This window comes from Chiroxiphia lanceolata, chromosome 7 (genome assembly GCF_009829145.1).
Source record: "Chiroxiphia lanceolata isolate bChiLan1 chromosome 7, bChiLan1.pri, whole genome shotgun sequence".
Lineage (NCBI taxonomy): Eukaryota > Metazoa > Chordata > Aves > Passeriformes > Pipridae > Chiroxiphia > Chiroxiphia lanceolata.
Genome location: NC_045643.1, coordinates 25535332 through 25554839, shown reverse-complemented (window position 1 = coordinate 25554839; position 19508 = coordinate 25535332). Strand labels below are relative to the sequence as shown.

At 37.6% G+C, this 19508-nt stretch overlaps 1 protein-coding gene across 1 annotated transcript in view; it reads left to right on the top strand.

Annotated features, from left to right (window-relative positions):
• Nucleotides 1-6807, top strand: part of GYPC (glycophorin C (Gerbich blood group)) — a 35375-nt gene extending 28568 nt beyond the window's left edge. Inside the window, exon 3 of the mRNA XM_032692891.1 lies at nt 1318-6807. Coding sequence (XP_032548782.1) covers nt 1318-1514 — 197 coding nt within the window. The 3' untranslated portion in view covers nt 1515-6807. The remainder of the gene's footprint in view (nt 1-1317) is intronic.
• The last annotated feature ends 12701 nt before the right edge of the window (nt 6808-19508 follow it).

The following is a 19508-nucleotide window of genomic DNA, read 5'->3' as shown; positions in this document are numbered from 1 at the left end:
AATCTTTATTTACCCTGCTAACATTCTGTCTATTCCCATGCTTTTATGCCAGTAGGGTATGCCCACTCAGTTTACAGATGCTGATAAATATAAAGCCCCTGCCACATATTGGGAATATAGGATACAGAAAGAGATACTGTCTACCAACCCTTCACTGTCTCTGCAGAGTAGTAGGCAATTCCAGTGAGCAATTCATCTGACAAAATGAAGGTACTCCATTCTAGAAAAGGAATGACCACACACACACACTCCCACACCCTCCAGTGACAGCATAGAAAGCCTTAGGAATGTCCTGTTCTGGTTGTTTTTATTGTGCATTTCCTTGATGTTTGATTTAGTCCTGGAGTCATGAATATAGAATCAGCTCAGTGTCATGTACAGAATCTTAACTGAAGCGTTAAAAAGCACATCCTGGATGCATGCAAAAAGTGTTTAAAAATTATAAAAGTCACACAAGTTGAATAAACTTCAAAATACTTCATTTATTTTCAGGATTTTTAAGCAAAGAATTTGATCTAGGAGGAAGGGAATAGAGTTTGTAGGCTTTTTAACAATGGACTGGTCAGGGATGCCTCTCTTTTAGGGAGTTCTACCTTTCGCGGTAGCAAAGGAGCTTGATTTACTTTTCTTCACCAGGAGTGCTTCCATTCACCATTTAGTCCCATGTACATTTGTTTTACCTCTAGAAACTTTTGTCCAGTAAACACATTGCTGTAATTAGCCTTAGTCCAGGAGACAGGAAAGATGTATCCAGAATCCCTTCCTTCTCCCAGATGTCACTTGTACATTTGTTACAATCAGACTTTCCTAATTAGAGCACAGAATGAAATGGCAGCTTGCAAATACAGAGCAGTACCAGTCACACAGCTCCTCCTATTTGTTGAATGTGTCCTCAGAATACTCAGTGCCCTGAACATCTCCTGAAATTGAGGACACGTGAGAAGCCAGGGTCGGGTTGTCTGTAAACCACCCCCCCCCCAGGGTATATGTTACCAGAAGGATGAAAGAAACCTATTGGCTTTCCTTTATGTTCTCGTATTTCTCCTCATTTTGTAATGAACTTTTAGCTCCCATGTGTTCGACCAAATTGGTTTGAAAGAGAGCTAGTGAGAATTTGTCCTGTATTCCTGCAGCATCTATATCCCCTTTTTTTCCCTTTTCTTTTTTCGTAATGTCAGACTGTTCTGACTCTGGCCACTGCAACATGCAAACACTTATGATACATGAACCAATCCAATCCAAGTTGTGATGTCTGGCTGTGAGATACTTCTCATATTTTATTACCGGTGACACATTTAACGGGTCTCTTTCCTCTAGGTGTGATTGCTGCAGTGGTATTTGTCCTCATTTGCCTGCTGGTGGTGATGGTTCGGTACATGTACAGACATAAGGGCACCTACCACACCAATGAGGCAAAAGGAACTGAGTTTGCCGAAAGCGCAGATGCCGCTTTGAAAAATGACCCTGCTCTCCAGGAAGCAGTGGATGAGAGCAAAAAGGAATATTTCATCTGAGAGGCAAGGATTTCCATGGAGGCTTCCCCAAGGGAATCAATGAGAAATGTTACATCAACAGAAGTGCTAAGAGATGGATAATAGGAGGATACAGGCAAGCATCCTAATTGAAAAATATCTCTTTGCTTCTTCTGTCACTGGGTTGTTTCTTTTCCTATACCAGTGAAGAACTCTAAATGCCAGATACTTGCCTGTTGATTTTATTAGCAACACAGCTGGTCACAGTTGAAATCAATATCAGATAAGAAAAAACAAAATCTCAGTATGAGTGATACACCAAAACCAGATAAAGATAGCAAATGTCAAGCCTTGACATTTGGTGAAAGTAGCAGATGCCAAAGAAAAACATCCTCTTAGAGTTAATGATGCATCCTATGCTGATATGATACAGAACTATCTGAAGTTGAATTTCAAATGGTAACAAAACAAACATTCAATTAGATAAAGCTGATGTAGCTGGAAAAAAAATAAATCTGTAGCCCAGGTATCTCCTCCCGCCTCCTTAAATGTGCATTTTTATTTGCACAGGGGAGTTTGTTTTGTTTGTTTGGGAATTTACACTGGGATTTTTTTTAAATTTTTTAAATTTTATACATATAAAAATCAAAGACACTTCAAAGAATTAAAACTGTTGGAAAACATGGAGAAGGTAAGAATGAAGGATTTATTTCTGGCTTTCTCTGCATGGCACCTTGAGAACTGCAAAGTGTTGGAATTTACAAGGTAGTATATAATAGCCAGTAGACTTACAAATATGATTCCAAGTAGTTGGTAGGTTTTCTGCATACATGCATAGATATTAAAAGGTAAAGCCTCCTGGTTTGAGCAGGCCTTTTGAAACAATGGAGCTCAGCTACATTTTTTCATGTAAGATATTTTTGCCTGACTATTTATTTATTTATTTTGAATTTGAAAATTCTCTTGAATGCAAACCAACAGGATTTTGGATTTTTGCAGGGAGAGGAATTCAGTTCTAGTGCAGATACCAATAAGTGTTTAAGAAATGCAACCATATGACTACCACTATAAAGAAGCTTTTTCATCTGCATCCCACTGATTTCTCCCTCTGTATGGCTTCTGTATATCCTTTGCATTGTGCTAGACAAGAGAATTACACTGACCATTGATGTTTTATTATAAATAAATAAATATACCAGTCATGGTGGTCACATGAAAAGACCTTATTCCTCACCTAAGAATCGATGGTGATGAGTTTTTTATCCCAGTAAGTTGGCTTCCTAATTGAAGCCCATAATTAACTCCATAAATAAGAAAATTGTTCTCTGCACCTGCTCATCCACACCTGTGATGGTGCCCTGGACTACTGAAAAGAGAGGAGAAGAAATAGAAGATAACAAATAAGATGCTGATGAGCTCTGCTCAACCTGATATATTTTTTCCTGTGTTTGGGTCTATATATGTGTGTACACATATATAAAGTCATCTACATCTGTGCTTTCAAGACATTTTTGCAGATCACTTGTGCTCATTTCTTGGCACCAAAGCTTGGAAAGCTCCTGAACTCCAGTGTTCATTATTGACATTGGTCATAAAAATGCTGTAAGATAGATCTGAACAAGAAAAGACTCTGAGGACCGAAGTGAAGAAAAATGAGACATTTTTGTCTTTCAATCACAATCTCAATCTTTGCTCAGTATCTGGAGAGGATGGACTCTGAATTATTCTCAGAATTAATCTTAGCTGTAAAACTGAATTTTCAAAACTGAAGACCCCTGATCCTCTGGTTTAATAAAAATGTAAATGTTTGCTCTGAAAAGAGGATAACTGGGATGGCTTGAGCTCTGCTGCATCTCCCACACAAGGTGTGGGAACACCAAAGAACTTTCCTCCAGCACTAGCAGGACCTATAGAGGACTACCAGCCTTTTGTCCCCTTTCATATACTCAAAACTATGTAACAATACTATAGCTGTTAAAAAATATTGACTTTACAGGAAGGTGTGAGGGACTTAGGGAATAAATTCCTGCCTCTCTCCCCAGTCATGAAATTCTGGCTTTTGCTACTTGAGCCTGCTGATTTTTATTAAACAACGGTGTCATATCTGATACACAGGAGAACCTAACTTAGTGCCTCTTTTGGTGTGGGTGTGAGTTTCTTAATTATGAGGTAGACTTAGACAAACTACCATATTGGAATTATAGAGACATGTGATGGTACAACATGAGGTCAGTGGACCTCAGCCAATTCTTACCAATTCAGTCAACACCAGATTTTGTGTCATTGCTTCCCCTAAATCTGAACTGAATGGAATTTCTTGTCTTTGACCATATCTCTTCTTAGTTAACACTCTTTATCTCATTTTCCCTTTTTATCTAGGGGTGACAAACAGTCCAAGCATACAGGAACAGCTTCCCTGTCAGTAATGAGCCACTGAATAGTTCTGCAGCAGTAACTCTGGCAAGAGCTATGGTTTCAGTGAGTTTATTTTTTCACAAGGTCCTTCTGGGCTCCAGGGATTTGTATATTTAGAAATTACTCAAGCATACTGAACAGACAGAAGAGATGATTTGTGAAGATTTTCTGTTTATTTGTTTTCTTCAGGAAAAATTTTGCTTTGTAATGAAGAAAGCTCGTGAAATCTGATGACTGTCAGACTAATGGCCTCATCCTGCTGTTTTTTACTCATATAACTCTACTGTATTGAGTCACTCAATTTAATTGTAAAAAGAGTGTATTACAAACTTCCTATAACTTCTAAGACTAATTAGCCAAACATCCTTCTGCAAGCAGCATGCTGTGCTAAAACAAACATTTTGTACAATGCTGAGACATCTCAGTTGGCAGCCATAGCTTTTCATCACTGATGATTAAATGATTTTTACAATTTGCTTCCTGAAAAGAAAAATTAATGAAACAGATTCTTCTTTCCCCATATACTTTTATCCCAGGTCCCTCCACTGCTGTGGCCTGCTGTCCTGCATCTCTCTGGTACCCCATCTCCTCATCTGTGACTGTTATTCTTGCTTGCAGTCCCCCAGGCTTCCATCTGGATCCTTACTGCCTTCCCTATGGCAAAGGATTAGCCATTTACTTACATATTTATTTATCTATTTTTATCAACGAAGATGCTCTGTCCCTCTCTGCTAACCAAGAACCAATTTTCGAAAGATTTTGTCTTCGGATTGCCAGTCCTGTGTCAAATTTGAGCAAACCTGACCAACATGACCCGAGACTGATTTACAGAGTGATCACATATGTTACATTTTTAAAGAAAATGGGTCTAAAAATAGCACTGTAAGCTCTATAGTTGTTAAATTTAGTGCTATAAATCTCCAGTGTTTATTAAACAAGGGAGTAGTATGACGATCCCTCAAGCCACTTGAATTTGTCCTGGTGCCTTTCTGCCCTGTGAAAGCTTGTTGAATCCCGCTTTGCATAGGAAGTGATGGGTCCACATTTAGAAGTACAAGTAAGTAATTTTTCAATGAGGTACAGGAAAGCAGTGTACCAAAATGACCAATATTTGCTGAAGTTGGAACAGAGAAGATAAATATGATCCTGTAGGAACACAGGACATTTTTTTAAGATATGTGGATGACAAGAGTTCAACACAATATTTCTGATTACACTGGTGCGCTTTAAGAGTGTGTTCATGGAGCTTTCAAATTCTCTCACTGAAAAAAGTAATTGCTTGCAAAGGGAAACTAATTTCTTTTTAATCCATTTCTTCTTGTCAAGCTTTGAAACCAATTTTCACAGATTCAATATTCTGACATTCTGCCTTTAATATCTGGAACTCTATTTCTCCTAATTTTTTGAGTATAACTGACAGTTCTTCTCTGCACAAAAATGACTGCTTGCCTATCTCAGCCCCTGAAGCAGCATCACAGCTCAGCAGAGTAATTCTGTCCAAAAGAAGTCAGTCCTAAATGTGTGTCTGACCACATATTAGTGGACATAGGATGCATTTTTTCTGGGGTTTGGCCTCTATCATTCCAGGTTTTCCTGAGGTCCAGTGAGCCATTGCCCATTAATACAGTTCTGAGGAGAATTTAATCATCCCTAGTCAAGGTAATTTTATATATATATTTCTTTTTAGAACTATAGGACCAAATCACTTTGGGATACTATTAAATATAGGACCATAGGATTTCTCAGAACATCGACATCAATTTTTCTTTTAAATCAAATCTAGGGATCATTGGGGAACATCAGGACAGGGAAATAAAAAGGACTGTGTTCTTTCAGCAAGGAATGCAGACAAGGTGCTGAAACATTTATAGCTCCAGGATAAGCAGGACAGCACCACTAGCTAAAGCGTGTAAGAATCCCTCACAGAATAGAGGAAACACAGAAACAAGATGTAAATCAGTAAAAAGATACAGAGGAGGAGAAGGTAATCAGATGTCAATATAGACGGAGAGCAGTTTTTCATCACACAAAATAGATATTCCTGTTTAGAAATATCAAAGTGTATTTGCTGAAGGTAACTGGTGACAACAAATTTCTTTGAATTATATAAGATCTTTGGATTCTTTGCATGTGTAAGTCTGATCAAAAATGCTGGTAAATGCACACCAAAAGAATACTCACATTAAAAACATTAAGAGCTATTTATTTCATTTTCTAAAATCTCTCAGTTCTTTGCATAAAATGAAATGTATGTTTAGAAAACGCAGAAGCCTCACAGCAGCAGTTCATTTGGGACAGAAAACTAAGGAATCCCTGAACAAGCAATGAACACACATCTGATGTCTGGAAATTCAGGCAGTTAATAAAGGAAGTTAACGATATCAAAGAACAGAATAGATGGTGAGCAAAAATTCCAACCATATTACAAAGAAATTAAATCTTTGTAGTAGTAAAGATCTTTCTCTAGTTCAAGACAGTAGAACTGTGAGTGACTGAAAATAAGGAAGCCTTACTCTACATGACCGTTGCCCATGTGGTTGGGGCAAAGTCCCACTGAATGCAGTGGGACACAAATTTCACCAACTATATTTATCTTTCCTGTAAAAAAACTGTATTCCCACTCATGTCAGAAAGAAACACATCAAAATAAAGTACAATCTTTATAAGTGCTGATCTTTCAGCATAACTTCTTGTCTTCACACAATTTTTCTGTTGTTTCAAACTGTATGTATGATGGAAAGCATCTGATATGTTGTACTGAAGTCTATATGAATTGCAGCATTGCTATGACAAGAATAGAGAAAAAGAATTTTCAAAGCTTACTGCTGATTTTATATTAAAGCTGGCAATAATGTTTGTATTTACCAAAGCTATTAATACTCTGATGGTGTAAATCTACTATATTTTGAATTGGGTGGGGAAAAAAAAGAAAAAAAAAAGGTAAAATATGAAGAAACTAATAAACTTTATAATTAAAGTTGCAATTTTCAGCATTTAAAAGACTCTTCTTTTATTTCTCTTGTCTTTCAAAATACCATGAACTTTTAGAATTGCCAATTATGTTGTTTTCATAGGAATGTAGATCAAAAAGGAATAGTAGGTGAGAATGTTTCTTAATAGATCATACAAACCCTAAAAGATACACTGCTGCTGTTTGCATTAAAAAAGCAAGAGAAGCTTTTGATAGATCTAAGAAGGAGTGAATCTTCAAATGAGAAATCAAACAATAATTATCTCTGAAGGAACATTAACCTGTGGATGCCGGTGTGAACCTGTGCATTATTCTATTATCTATTCTTAAAAATTCTAGGCAGATGATAAATGCCTAATGGGTATTTACTGTTGAATGACCTACCTTCCACACAACTGGGACCAAATGTGAATAATTCTGCTTTCTTCTTCATGCTTTCCACACAATTTCTCTTTTATCTTAATATATCCCTAGTTAAAGAGTATTCAGAGGGTAGGCCTAATATAAGAGGGTTTTTAGTAGAATCATAGAATCATTAGGGTTGAAAAAACTTTCAGGCTCATGAAGTCCAACCATTAACAATCTTGCCACTGCCACCCCTTCCTTCAAAGATCACTGCTGTCATTGAGAAAAGGTCTTCAAGTGGTGCATTATCAGGTCAAAATGATGCCTCAAACCAGTGAAAACCCAGAGGACACCTGAAGGACAGTGGATGATCTAAGTTTTAATATCTGTAGAGATATTAAAACTTATATATCTGTGGTAAGAACAGCTATTCCAATGGGCCGTTCATGTGCCATAGGACTTTGATGTGTAGGACTGTTTGGAGGCCAGCACCAGCCAAATGGTTCATCAGCAATGTTCTTGCAGAGATGGTAAGCAGAGAGGTAAGACTGCTGAAGACTGTACACTGATCCTCTGCCAGCACATCATGGAAATAATACTGCATCAGACAACAGGATTCAGTGTTATTAGAGCCTCAGCCTTTTACTGTTACCAGTGGTACTGCACGGCAAGCAACTCCACAGAGATTGGCCATAGGTTATTTGCCAAGAAATAAAGTACGTTCAGAGGAAATTCATCCTTTATGCATGGCCAGTAGTTGACAGTTTACAGCAGAAACAAAGAAGTAAGTAAAGGAAAAATTGCCAGACAAGGAGAAGTACATGTAATTAAGAGTTTTCAGCACTAAGTGCATCATCTTACACATACATATGATTCACTTTATATCTCGTCTATCATTGATGCTGAACATAAAACATATCTTACAGGATATTTTGACTACACTGAGAAAGAAAAGGGTCCAGACCTTGCAGTAAAAAAACTAGTTCTCAACAAAGATCTTGATTAACATTTCTATCTCAACTTAAAAAAAAAAGTATAACACCTAAACATTTTGCAACCATTATATACATATATATATGTATATGTATATGTGTATATATATATATATATATATATATATATATAAGTACACACATAAAGATGTTTCTTAATTTCTCATACTTGATTAATGATCAGGAAGACCTGAGTGGTCACTCAGTTTCCAGTATCTTGAAAAGAAAGTATTTAATCTCCCTGAGGGATTGCTAGCAGATTCACTTGGAAGCACTTCTCAGTGTGACGTATGGATACGTTAATAAAATACAACTGAACACCACGCTCTTAGTTACTGGGAACAATCATCTTTATTCGTTATAACACCTAATGGAGTGATCAATAGCATTTTAATAAAGCCCGCTGTAAGTCATATTTAACATAAATAAGATTTTATATTGTATTTCGATTAAATTACAGTTTCTGTCATTCTTTACTGTCAGGTTTTGCTTTCTTCTCCATTCATAAGTTTTTGTTTCACAAATGCATGTGTGACCCTCCAGGGTCTCCATACCTTTTCTCATATTCCTGTAATGTTCTGCATAAATAGAGCCTTGTGCTCAGAATTTTTTCTGTAGAGCTCAAATATCTCAATTTCCTTCTGTTCAGCAGCAGTCCAACTTACCTACCAGAACAAACATTGAAGAATCAGAGATTATTACATCTCTCAGTTTTCTGGTTAAGGGATAAAGACCGTTGTTGCATGAAGGGAGCTCAGAACTCTTTCAGTCTTTCTTTGTGCATGACATGAGTGATGCTTCTGACACCAGGACGCAAAAAAGCAAAATGAAAAATGGAAGGCAGAGCACAGAATCAGGAACAAGCTGATTCCCCTGAACAGCAAGATGTTGAACACTTGCCAAAAACCCCCACAGAATTATTTTTCTTAGTCTTTACATACAATACCTCTCTCCTCTTCTTCCCTGCAAAAAACATCTGGCAGCTGTGTTTAAGTTTAACCAGATCTCTCATCTCTGTGGCTTCACTGACTGCAATGAAAAATGGATTACAGACACAAGGATAAGAGCAAAGAGTTCAGTATCAGATTACTTTAAACCTTATCTCACCTACCAAGTCAGCTCTCTCCTTGCCCCAGTTGGTTGTATGAGTTACATGGGCCTTGAAAGCCTGTTCCCATTTTTAGTTTTTCTCCAGCCATCATGTCCAGTTTTCATCCTCTCCTGCTGTAGGATTGGGGCGTTTCTTATTAGACTGTGACTGATCTTTTCATAGACCCAATCTCAGGGAAGAGAGAGGATTGTTGTTAGTTTGGTCATGGTGGATTTTTTTCCTGTACAAAAAAACTTAAATTTGACAAAAGAGTTCAAACCCCAGTCAGTCAGACATTTTGATAAGGAAGGTAATGGAATAGTTGTGAGTGAAGGTCACATTCCTAAAGAAGACCAGCCTCCCTCTCCAAAGCATAGGGACATTGATGATTTAAAGAAAACATTACCAGAATATTGTTCTGACATGGATCAAACAACAACATTTTTATAAACCAATTTCTTAGTCAAAGTTGAATTATTTTTGAAAAAAAAAATAATCTCAAAATGCTCTATAATTGTCTCTTCTTTAATATGAAGAGTAAATGAAAAGTCAGACTGAAGAAAAAGTATTTTTAATGAAACAGATGAGTAAAAGGTCATTCATTATTCACAAAAATTATTATTTTTCAGTAGTTTTGTGTTGTATAGTAAAATTTGATAACATTGCACAAAGTTATATTTTGTTTCATCTTCCCTCTGCAGGAGCATTAATGGAATGTGTTTTTGTCATTTTAGCTAATAAACATTTTTCTTGTGCAGTGTCTTCCCAGTTCTTGCTCTCTCTCTCTCTCTCTCTCTGCATTGTGTTAAGGCAGAGCTAAGAAAGTATTTATAATCGTTCATTGCCTAGTTCTGAGTCCAGGTAGAAGTTCCCATCTTCCAAGGGCTCTGTTTGGTTTTATTGGTATTATTATGGCAAATTAAACCCCTGAGAAAATGCTATACAATTTCTTGAAATTGTATATTTAACATGTATCTCTCTCGAGTTGTCACTCCCGGCCAAAAAAAAACCAACAGGGTCTACAATGAACTGGAAAATCAGGAATGAGAGACTCCATTAATTCTCTAAGGAAGGCCTCTGAGTGTGCCTTGATTTGCCCTGGGACTTTAACAAAGTAGGAGGAGGAAGGATATGGGGCTTTTTGTTTGTTGGTTAGTTGTGGTTTTTTGTTGTTTTTTATTTAACAGCTTAGCTGGTGAAATTCCTATTAGGACTAAAACAAAATGAGCCCTCCAAAGATATATAGCCTTCTGCTCCAGCTGCTTGAATACAGAACATCAAGATGGAACATACACATGCCAATTCCTTTTCCATGTCAGTGGCTGTTGCAGCTGCTAAACTAGTCTAATCCAAATGGTATTTCTACCTATTGGCAACACCTGAATGTAAAAAACTGGAAATAAAAAAATCTCCGTACCTCAGGAGATCTCCAGTCTCAGATTGTGTTTCTGCCCATGTTTTCTAGGTTCTTGCTGACAGTAAGTGAAATAGCAATATATCTCACACCTTTGCTCTGAACAACATACCCTAGTTGCACATCACTTACTTTGCTGATACACCTTGCATATCACAGGATTTCATGTTCCAGCTAACAGGACAAGATAGTAATATAAATCATATTTCTTAAGGTCCAATGCTAAACCCATATAGAGAAAGTTAAGCTTTGTTCCACTGTACCCATTAACACCATTCTGAACAAGATCAGAGAAATATTAGTATCTCCAGGTGTCTATGTCCTAATTTTGGAGGGATCATTTGGTAGAGATACAAGCTCTGTAACAGAGCAGCTGCTTCATCCCACTGCTAGCACAAGGAGCTGTGCTTTCTCATCTCTCTCAGATCTCAATAACCTCTACACCAACATCTGCTGACAACTTGTGAGGGCCATCAGCTACTGACAAAATGCTTTCCAAAGGGTCTTATCACCTCTGATTGAAACAGCAAAAATGTACTCTGCAATAAATTTAACAACAGGTGGAAGAGGCCACAGATGCTGGGCAGAGTCCACAACTCGCAGCAGCAGCTGGATCAGAGGTAGCAAAACCAGAGCCATCTAGGATCTTGAAATGCTATGTTGGTGGGAACATAGCATTGTACCTTGGGAACTCATATTGCTTAACACCTGTGTTGTATAAATACAGCTATATACCTGTATTCAAGAGCAGAGAGGCCACGGAGATAGTCTGAATTAACCCAACACCTAACTGTGGTTGTTCAAACTCAGCTACAACAAAATCTAAGAGAAATCTCTTCTGACCGCTGAGTCAGAAAGCAGCAGGAACTGATGCTAGTCACTCACTGTGAAGATCAAGCTGTGGATCTCACAAATATTTTATCACTATATAGCATAGAAAACCTCTCGTTGAAATGCTCTGCACCTGCACGCCGATAGGAAAAGTCCAAGCAGGATCTCCCCGTAAAAAGCTTTTTTCTTGTTATTGAATCAAGGGTTTTGATACAGCTCACAAGCACCTGGTATAAGCTAGCACAGATCCCTTCACTTCGATGTAGCTATTTTGCCTCAAACAAAAAAAACTCTCAGCAGTGTAAATTGGTTAAGGACCAACGAATATGTTGAAAAATGAGATCTGGATGAGGTAGAGTTATCAAAAAGCTTGAATCCAAGATTTAGGACTATGTGTACTTTTTGTTAGGTTTCCAATAACAATTCATGTTGCAATAGGTAAATTGTAGAACTAAAATGACCTTAAACACAGCAAACAAACATCATCTTTGAAAGCAGAGGATTTTGATCCTTTCTAAATTATGTTGGCACAGTCTTAATTTTGCAGAACTGATGTCTTTTGTTTTATCTCCTCAGCACATTTAATCTGACAATGTTCTGCTGTAATTATAAGCCGAGGCAAACTTGCATACATTCTAGGGAGAGTATTTTTCTAACAGGATAAAAAAGGAAGAAATATGCTATTGTGCATTAATAACTTCATTAAACAAATTTTTCAGGATTTTGTGATGGGAGACTGAAATTATGGGGAAGAATTATCTTCTTCAAACATCTGGAAGCAGAACACAGCTGGCTCTCTATTGGAGCTTGGCACTCAGCGTGCTATGAGACATACTTCAGTACATAAGAGAGGCTCTTATAAAACTGAATCATTTGAGCAATTAACACTTGAAGCAATTTTCACACAAGCCCTCGATATATGAAATTTGAGTTTTCCATAAGTGACTGGCAGGCTGCGTGCAAACAGCTCCAGCTTTGCTGTAACACTTCAAGGTTTATGAAGGGGAAAATGCTTTCAAAGATGGAAGGTGCTTTAAACAAGTTTTTCTGCTCATTTGAAAAAGAAGACTTACTGACAATGTTTTACTATTATAGACCTGTCTAAAGTTAGTTACCTCACGGGAATATTCAGATCAAGGGGAAAATTCTGTAAGTTTTACATCACAAGATTATAATCTTTCAGAGGACAAAAAAAATAATTTCTGATTTTTCACCTCTTGCATAATATCTTGCATTGAGTGTAAGCTGGAGAGTTTCTCTTAAGAAGGCAATTGTTCACCTTTTCTGTGGAAAAGCAACAGATTAAGGTAATGGTAGCAAATTGAAACAGATGAGACAAACATGAATTTTAAAAGTGCAATTACTTTTGATCAAAATTCCCGTAAATTCATTGATTTAAAAAAATATATTTTAAATATCCAAATAAATTTAAGTTACCTATTAATGTTAAAAGGCCACATACAGTATAGATCACTGACTCAGAATTCCCAGAGATCTGGGAATTGACTGCTAGATCTATCATCTTTCAAATGGCTAATCCTGTTCATATGGCAGCCAGGAATTACCACAGTCAGGAAAGGAGGGTAAAACTTGGAGTCAGTCTCAGACAAGATGATTAGAAATGGAAAATAGAATTTGTTCTACCATCACCTGTAACCGAAGCACTTTGCAAATTAAAGATATCACTCTTAAATTTAAAGTATAAAATAAGAGAAAAACCAACATTCTTCTCCCATTCCTTCAGTCTATGAACTGTGAGTGAAGGTTCATTGTTCACGAAATTAGTTTTGTTTATTTTTTAATATTTAGGTTATTTTTTCTTTTTTTCTTTTTTTTTTTTAATTAAGTGCCGGACTGAGTAAAATAGAAACCAGAAGAATACTCTAAATTTTACTGTTCTTTTGGTTCTGCAGAGAAGTGATTTCAGGTACTCTTTGAACAGGAATATAGTGATTTAGTAGCAGTACAAGGAAGGTTATTTAGAAGACAAAGATACATAGAGCAGTAGCTGCCCACCATTCTGCTCTTATACTATCAGTTGGTTTTGATAAAGCAACTCAATTTCCACAGAGATAACTGAAAACAGAATCTGCCTGAAGACCCCTGACTTGATTAGGGTTTTTAAGTCAGAGTTGAACCGTATCTTCAGAAGCAGCCTTCCTATCAGTAACTGCTTCATAGTAAAAAATACAGATAAACAGCTGGATCCTTTAGACCTTACAGAAAATTGAAGAGAGGTGTGTTTGAAAGGTAAATCTATGCATTTGAGGTATCTCAGAAAGCCTATATTTACTGCCTAGTAAGGTCAATATCAAAGACTTTATTTATGCATTGCTACTAAGACTGACAATAACACTTTACCATTAAGTGCTGAAAATCATTTCACCTAAACTCATATTCTACCAAAGCTATTTTAGGCTTCAATGACCAGAAGCTTTTTATCAATGAGTCAGAACTCCCAGCATACCTTGCTTTCTGACACTGACTCAGTTGCTGCACACCTGGATTTCATTCTCAAAAATACTGCTATTATCCAAGAATCATGAATCCAACCAGTCACCTAGGGTTTGCAATCTAACAGAGCAAGTAGGTGTAGTTAACTTTCTGAGCTGGCTTCCACTAGGGAGCAAATCCTCTCTTATTTAGTAAATAGTCACAACTGGGAAAAAGATTTTATAAAGAAGTTTTTCAGTCAGTCCTCTGATTTGACTAGAGGGGTGCAAAACATCATTTTCCCTGTGGGTTTCAGGACGTATTTTTAGCCAAAGATGAAGTAGGGAAGAAAGTTTGAAGGAGGAAAAACTCCAGTGTGAAAATACAGTGATGTTTAGTGAAGAGTATATAAAGATAGCTCTTCTTGGAGAACAGGATACTTTGAATTAAAAGAGCAAATCCATATTTCTGTATAATTCTGTATGGCTTTTCTATCTTGGCAGAGCAGGATACTTAGAGGGGGTGCAGTTTCTTTCACCCTTCTTTTCTCTTCCTGCTCACCTCAGCCAATGTGGAGTAGACTTCTCAGTCACACCTCACCATTGCACCATTGTCCTTCAGGCATGAGCTACACTTTCATATGGCACAGCTCACACACTCTGGTCTGTTGGGCAGTGCCTCTCTACCCTGTTCTCCTGTTGTTACCCTGCTGACATCATCTGGACTTCATCCAGCCCTTGTTTCTTTCCTACTAGAGCCATTGCTTCTCACCAGTGAATGCTTCTCTGTTTCCCTGTGTGGTGAGCTTTTATTTCAACTTATTTTGTCTTTAGTTGATTCAGGCCAAAAAAATATCTCTCACCTTCCTTATAGTGATATCCCTGCGGAAGCAAGTAAAGGCTGACTGGTAATGCAGGGAAAGTGTGTAGCTCTGTAGGAAGGTAAGAGTAACATAAAAGAGCTTTACTGAGACAGAAAGAAGGTCCATGTAACCTGGTACCTCATCTCCAGATCTTTACTGATTGCAAATACATAAGGGAAGAATACCACAGAGGAAGCTCACAGTGTAATTTCTCTAAAATATACTCTGAATATACATGATTTAGAGATTTCTCATATCAGAGGAAGTTTGTGTTCCCAGATCGTCAGCTTTTTCCTCCATTGAATTATAGGGTAATATTTTAAATTAACATAATTCTTTTTTGTGTCTCAGACATGCTGAAGCAAGAAGGTACACAGCTTTATTTATTTAGTGAAACAATACTTTCTTTTTTTGTTCTGAACCTGTCCCGGACAGTTTCTCGGCAGATTCCTAGTAGTTTTTGCATCAGAACAGATAACCAAGAGTTATTTCCTTTAACTTCCTTGGTGGTCCTTTTGTCACTTGGAAGTCCTGTCCGCCTTCTTCATGGCTACTTAAAATAGCTACAGTAATCTGACCTATCCTATGTAAGGGAAACTCTCAAAAAAAGAGTAAATTAGCTAGAAAGTTACATTCTTTACATGATTTTCATATTGGTCTCAACGTCCGTTAAATGGCTTTTAAAGCTTGACATCTATTCTCTCCATAATGCAGTCAGCAAGACACTAGCTTTGTGGCAGCAGCTTTATTCAAGAAGATAACACTCTGCAATTCATGCCTTCTATGCAACAGACAGCATTTTAATCTTCATGTTACTATGGACCACTAGAGGGTTTTTAGGGCTGTTGTCATGTGTAGTTTTGATATATTAAAAAAAAAACCCAATGGGTATTTGGCTTCCACTTTGTGGTAAAGCTGTTCTCTGTCCCAGATAACAAGTCGTTGTGTTAGAACTCATTAGACTGAACTAGGATAATTTCCAAGACAAAGCACTGATGGATACATAACAGACTTGAGCCCAAAGTCTGTCTTAGTTTGGATAGACTTTGATGCAGAATCCAGACAAATTGGTAGCAGGAATCTCTGCTAACACAAAACAGCTATGGGCTGCAGATGGGATAAATTCTTGTCGTGGAGGTGGCATATTTCACGCTAGCTGACAGCATGGGAACATTATCAGAATGTTTCACCTGTCAAAGTTTCACATGGTCACTCTCCAGTTTCTTTTCCCAATCATAAAGCCATTCTTTAACAAGGTTAAATTGGACTTCTCTTGTCTTTTACTGAAACATGTATCAGCTCTGAATTAGAACCAGAGAGTTACAAGCCTGAGCTGTAGAGATCCTAGTCCACCTTCCTATGGAATATCATATCAGCTGGACATAAATATAGAATTGGTCCTCATCAGTGAGTGATGAATAGAGGTCAAAAAGGGCAGTTACAGATTTTACTTGAAAGTTTTTCCTCCTAACAAAGTGTATTTTCAATAAGTGAAATGCAATATTACTGATGTAAAGATAAGAAGTGAGAAACCAAATACTAGTAACCAGTGTAACACATTTATAGTTCATAAAAAAGAACCTACTCAACATACTTTGCAAGGGTAATATAATGGGTGAACAAACTCTTTCCTTGGATGCATCAGCAGGCAAGCACTACAACAATTTTTTTCCCTTTCTGGCACAACTCACCTGATGCTGACATATTTCCTGCATACTGGAGTGCTATGTCCAGTTCTGGTGTTGATATTTGAAAGAGGATGTTGAAAAACTACAGGGCGTGTAGGTAGGAGCCACAAACATAGCTCAAGGGGTGGAGAAAAATATTTATGGGGAGTGAATTTGATCTTATCTCAAAGAAGACTTGAGACAACCATGATTAATGCATTAGTAACCTTCCTCAGGAGAAAATAGCATATCCAAAATCGTCCTTTAATCTTGCAGAGAAAAGCATAAGAAACAATTTATGGAAAGTGAAATTGAGCAAATTCATATTAAACATTTTTAATGAGTGTGATTAACCACTGAAATACACTTAATCAGAGCATAACAGGTTTTTGTTCTCTGTGGCTGTGGCTGTGCTAATAGTTTTAAAAAAAACCAGGCTCTCATCTGCAAAGCTATAATCTTTCTGCCTAGATGTGGGCTAAATGGATCACAGTCAACACTTTTATGGATACAGGTCAAGGCTGGCTGTCTTACATATTTCTGAAGCAATATGTAAGCCAAAGCACAGCACGAGCTGTTGGACCCCATCCAGGGACAGAAGTGTGAAATTGACTGGCCGGCCGCTCAGACTTCTTCATCCAAAAGTCCTGTTTTGGTCAGCAGACCTACAAATCTACACAACCTTACTTATTCACAAAATGTCTTAAATACCCATATTCATCCAATGCAAGCTTGCTTGCAAAACTCATTTACCCTCATAGAGGGCAAGTACAGCAAGAGGTAATAAAACCAACATTACTGCTGTGCCTCACGCATGAGTGAAGCCAGCAGGTATTGCCCCCTGCAAACAAAAGTGCAGGAGGCCTATCAGCTGCTCAGGTGCTCTTTAACCTGCAGGTATTGTTATTTGTGTTGCTTAACACAAAAATGTGTTACAGTGTTATTGCTCACTCCAGCAGGTATAGCATCACTAATTATCCCATCATGTACTCACTTTGCAGTGATATAAATAGCCCAGTTAGTGTCATTTTGCATTATCCAGCGGAGAACCTCTGAAGCCTGGGTAGGGCATAGGAGTTACTTGAAAGGAAAAGCAGGTCACTTTACAGGCAGATGCTGTAATTTCTCCCCATGTTTCAGATGATATGGTTTGCTTGAATCAATTCAGTAGAGAAGGAAAATGGGAATGATGAATAGGGTGATGAAAGAAATGAATTATTAAATGGTCTTATTGCTAAGAATTCACCTAAAGCAGAGATGTAGAGACTGATGCAAATACTATTTGTCTCAGATTCTCCTAGATACTATACTTCACAGTTCCCCACTCCAAATTAGCTCCATAACTTGCATCCCTTTTTCCTGTCTGCCCATGATCATGTTTCCTTGTTGCCAACAGAATGGCTTCTTCTAGGACTCTGCCTTAAGGACTTATTATGCTTACTACAGAATTTCTGTCCAACCCGCAGCAGTTCTGCTGTATCTGATGTGGGCTGCTTACACAGGTAAGAGGTCCTATGCAATGGTAGACTATATATGGGAGATTATACCTAATGAACAGGACTCTCACCTTTCCGGTTGAGATTTCCAGGCTACAAATATATAAAAACAAGAATGTACTGTAAAACATAGGATGCTTTGGATCATTTGTGCCCATGCACATATATGGAACAGCTAGAAATTCTGGAAAAATGTCCTACATCCTCAAATTCTGCCTAGTTAAGTTTTTTAGGCAGTAAATATATCTAAACAGGAAAATATATTTAAAAGAGAATCATTATTAATCTAAACATCTATAAGAAAATATTTGAAAAATGGGCAAGTGCAGACCTAGCTGTTGGAGAGGGAATTGACAGGAAGGTTATTAAAACCAAGCTGAGCAAAGCAAAATTTAGACAGTCTTAATGAAAATTCGCTGATAATAAGATAATGTGCTACATAGTTGAATTCCTGAAAGGAGGCAGTGTGGGCCTCATTTCACAGCTGAAGAATGAAGAGAATAATCCCAGAAAGGTATTTGGAAAAGGAGGTGACACAGGGGTCTGAAATCTGTTTCATCTTTTTCCAAGTTACATAATTATTGTTGGCATCGTAATCCTTTCATCTGCAGTACATCTTGCTTGTGCTGACTGTCTGGTATGCGAGCAAGATTCATTTACTAGGAGTCACATAATGTGAATTATTACCATAGCCAGCTTGGCTCCAGGAACACCGTTTGGCTCCCTTGTGACCAAAGCCTGGAAGTCCTTCCAGTGGCAGGCTGTCATACATCAACATAGGTAGCACAAGTTACTAAAGTGAGGTCTCTGATCTTCCGAGGATATTTCATTCCGCGATGGGCTTCTGCTTGTTCTCAAGTAGCAAATTTTTCTTTAAAACTCCTAAAGAATAAATATTTTCCCAGTGTTTCTTTTCCAGGTGAATAGCCTTATGGATTGCTACAGGAACAGTAGTTGATGGACGACAGGGGATAAGACAGCCCAGCTCAGAGTGCATCAAAGAGTGGTTCCTCTCCTTCATGGTGTCATTCGCACTCTGGAAATCTGAGACTTTCTATCCAATAGCAACCACAGAAATTAGTCAGAATGTAATAAATGGGTCTTGACCAGGAGGTGGGGAGTCACTAATTAAGTGAATTAAGGGGAATCTGGATGAGCAACTCTTCAAATATACTCACGGAAAGTACAGCACTGCCATAGAATGAAGCACTTTTATACAGGAATAAAACTTCTATAGTGTTCAACATGTAGATCTTCCACAAATTTGCACTGAAGTTACATACATTTTGTGTCATAAATTCTTTAAGCTGAGGAAGTGATTTGCAAGCTCCAAAACAACCTTAAGATATTATTTTCTGAGCAAATACCTGTAAAAAGAATGTTGTAAATTTCATCCATTCCTTGAGATGACACTCAGCAACCTGTATGTCTCAAGGTAGAACCAGTTTTAAAAAACTTGCATACAGTTGTCCAGGGAATTTTTCATGCACATCTCAGGCTCTATTTGCTATGCAAATTGA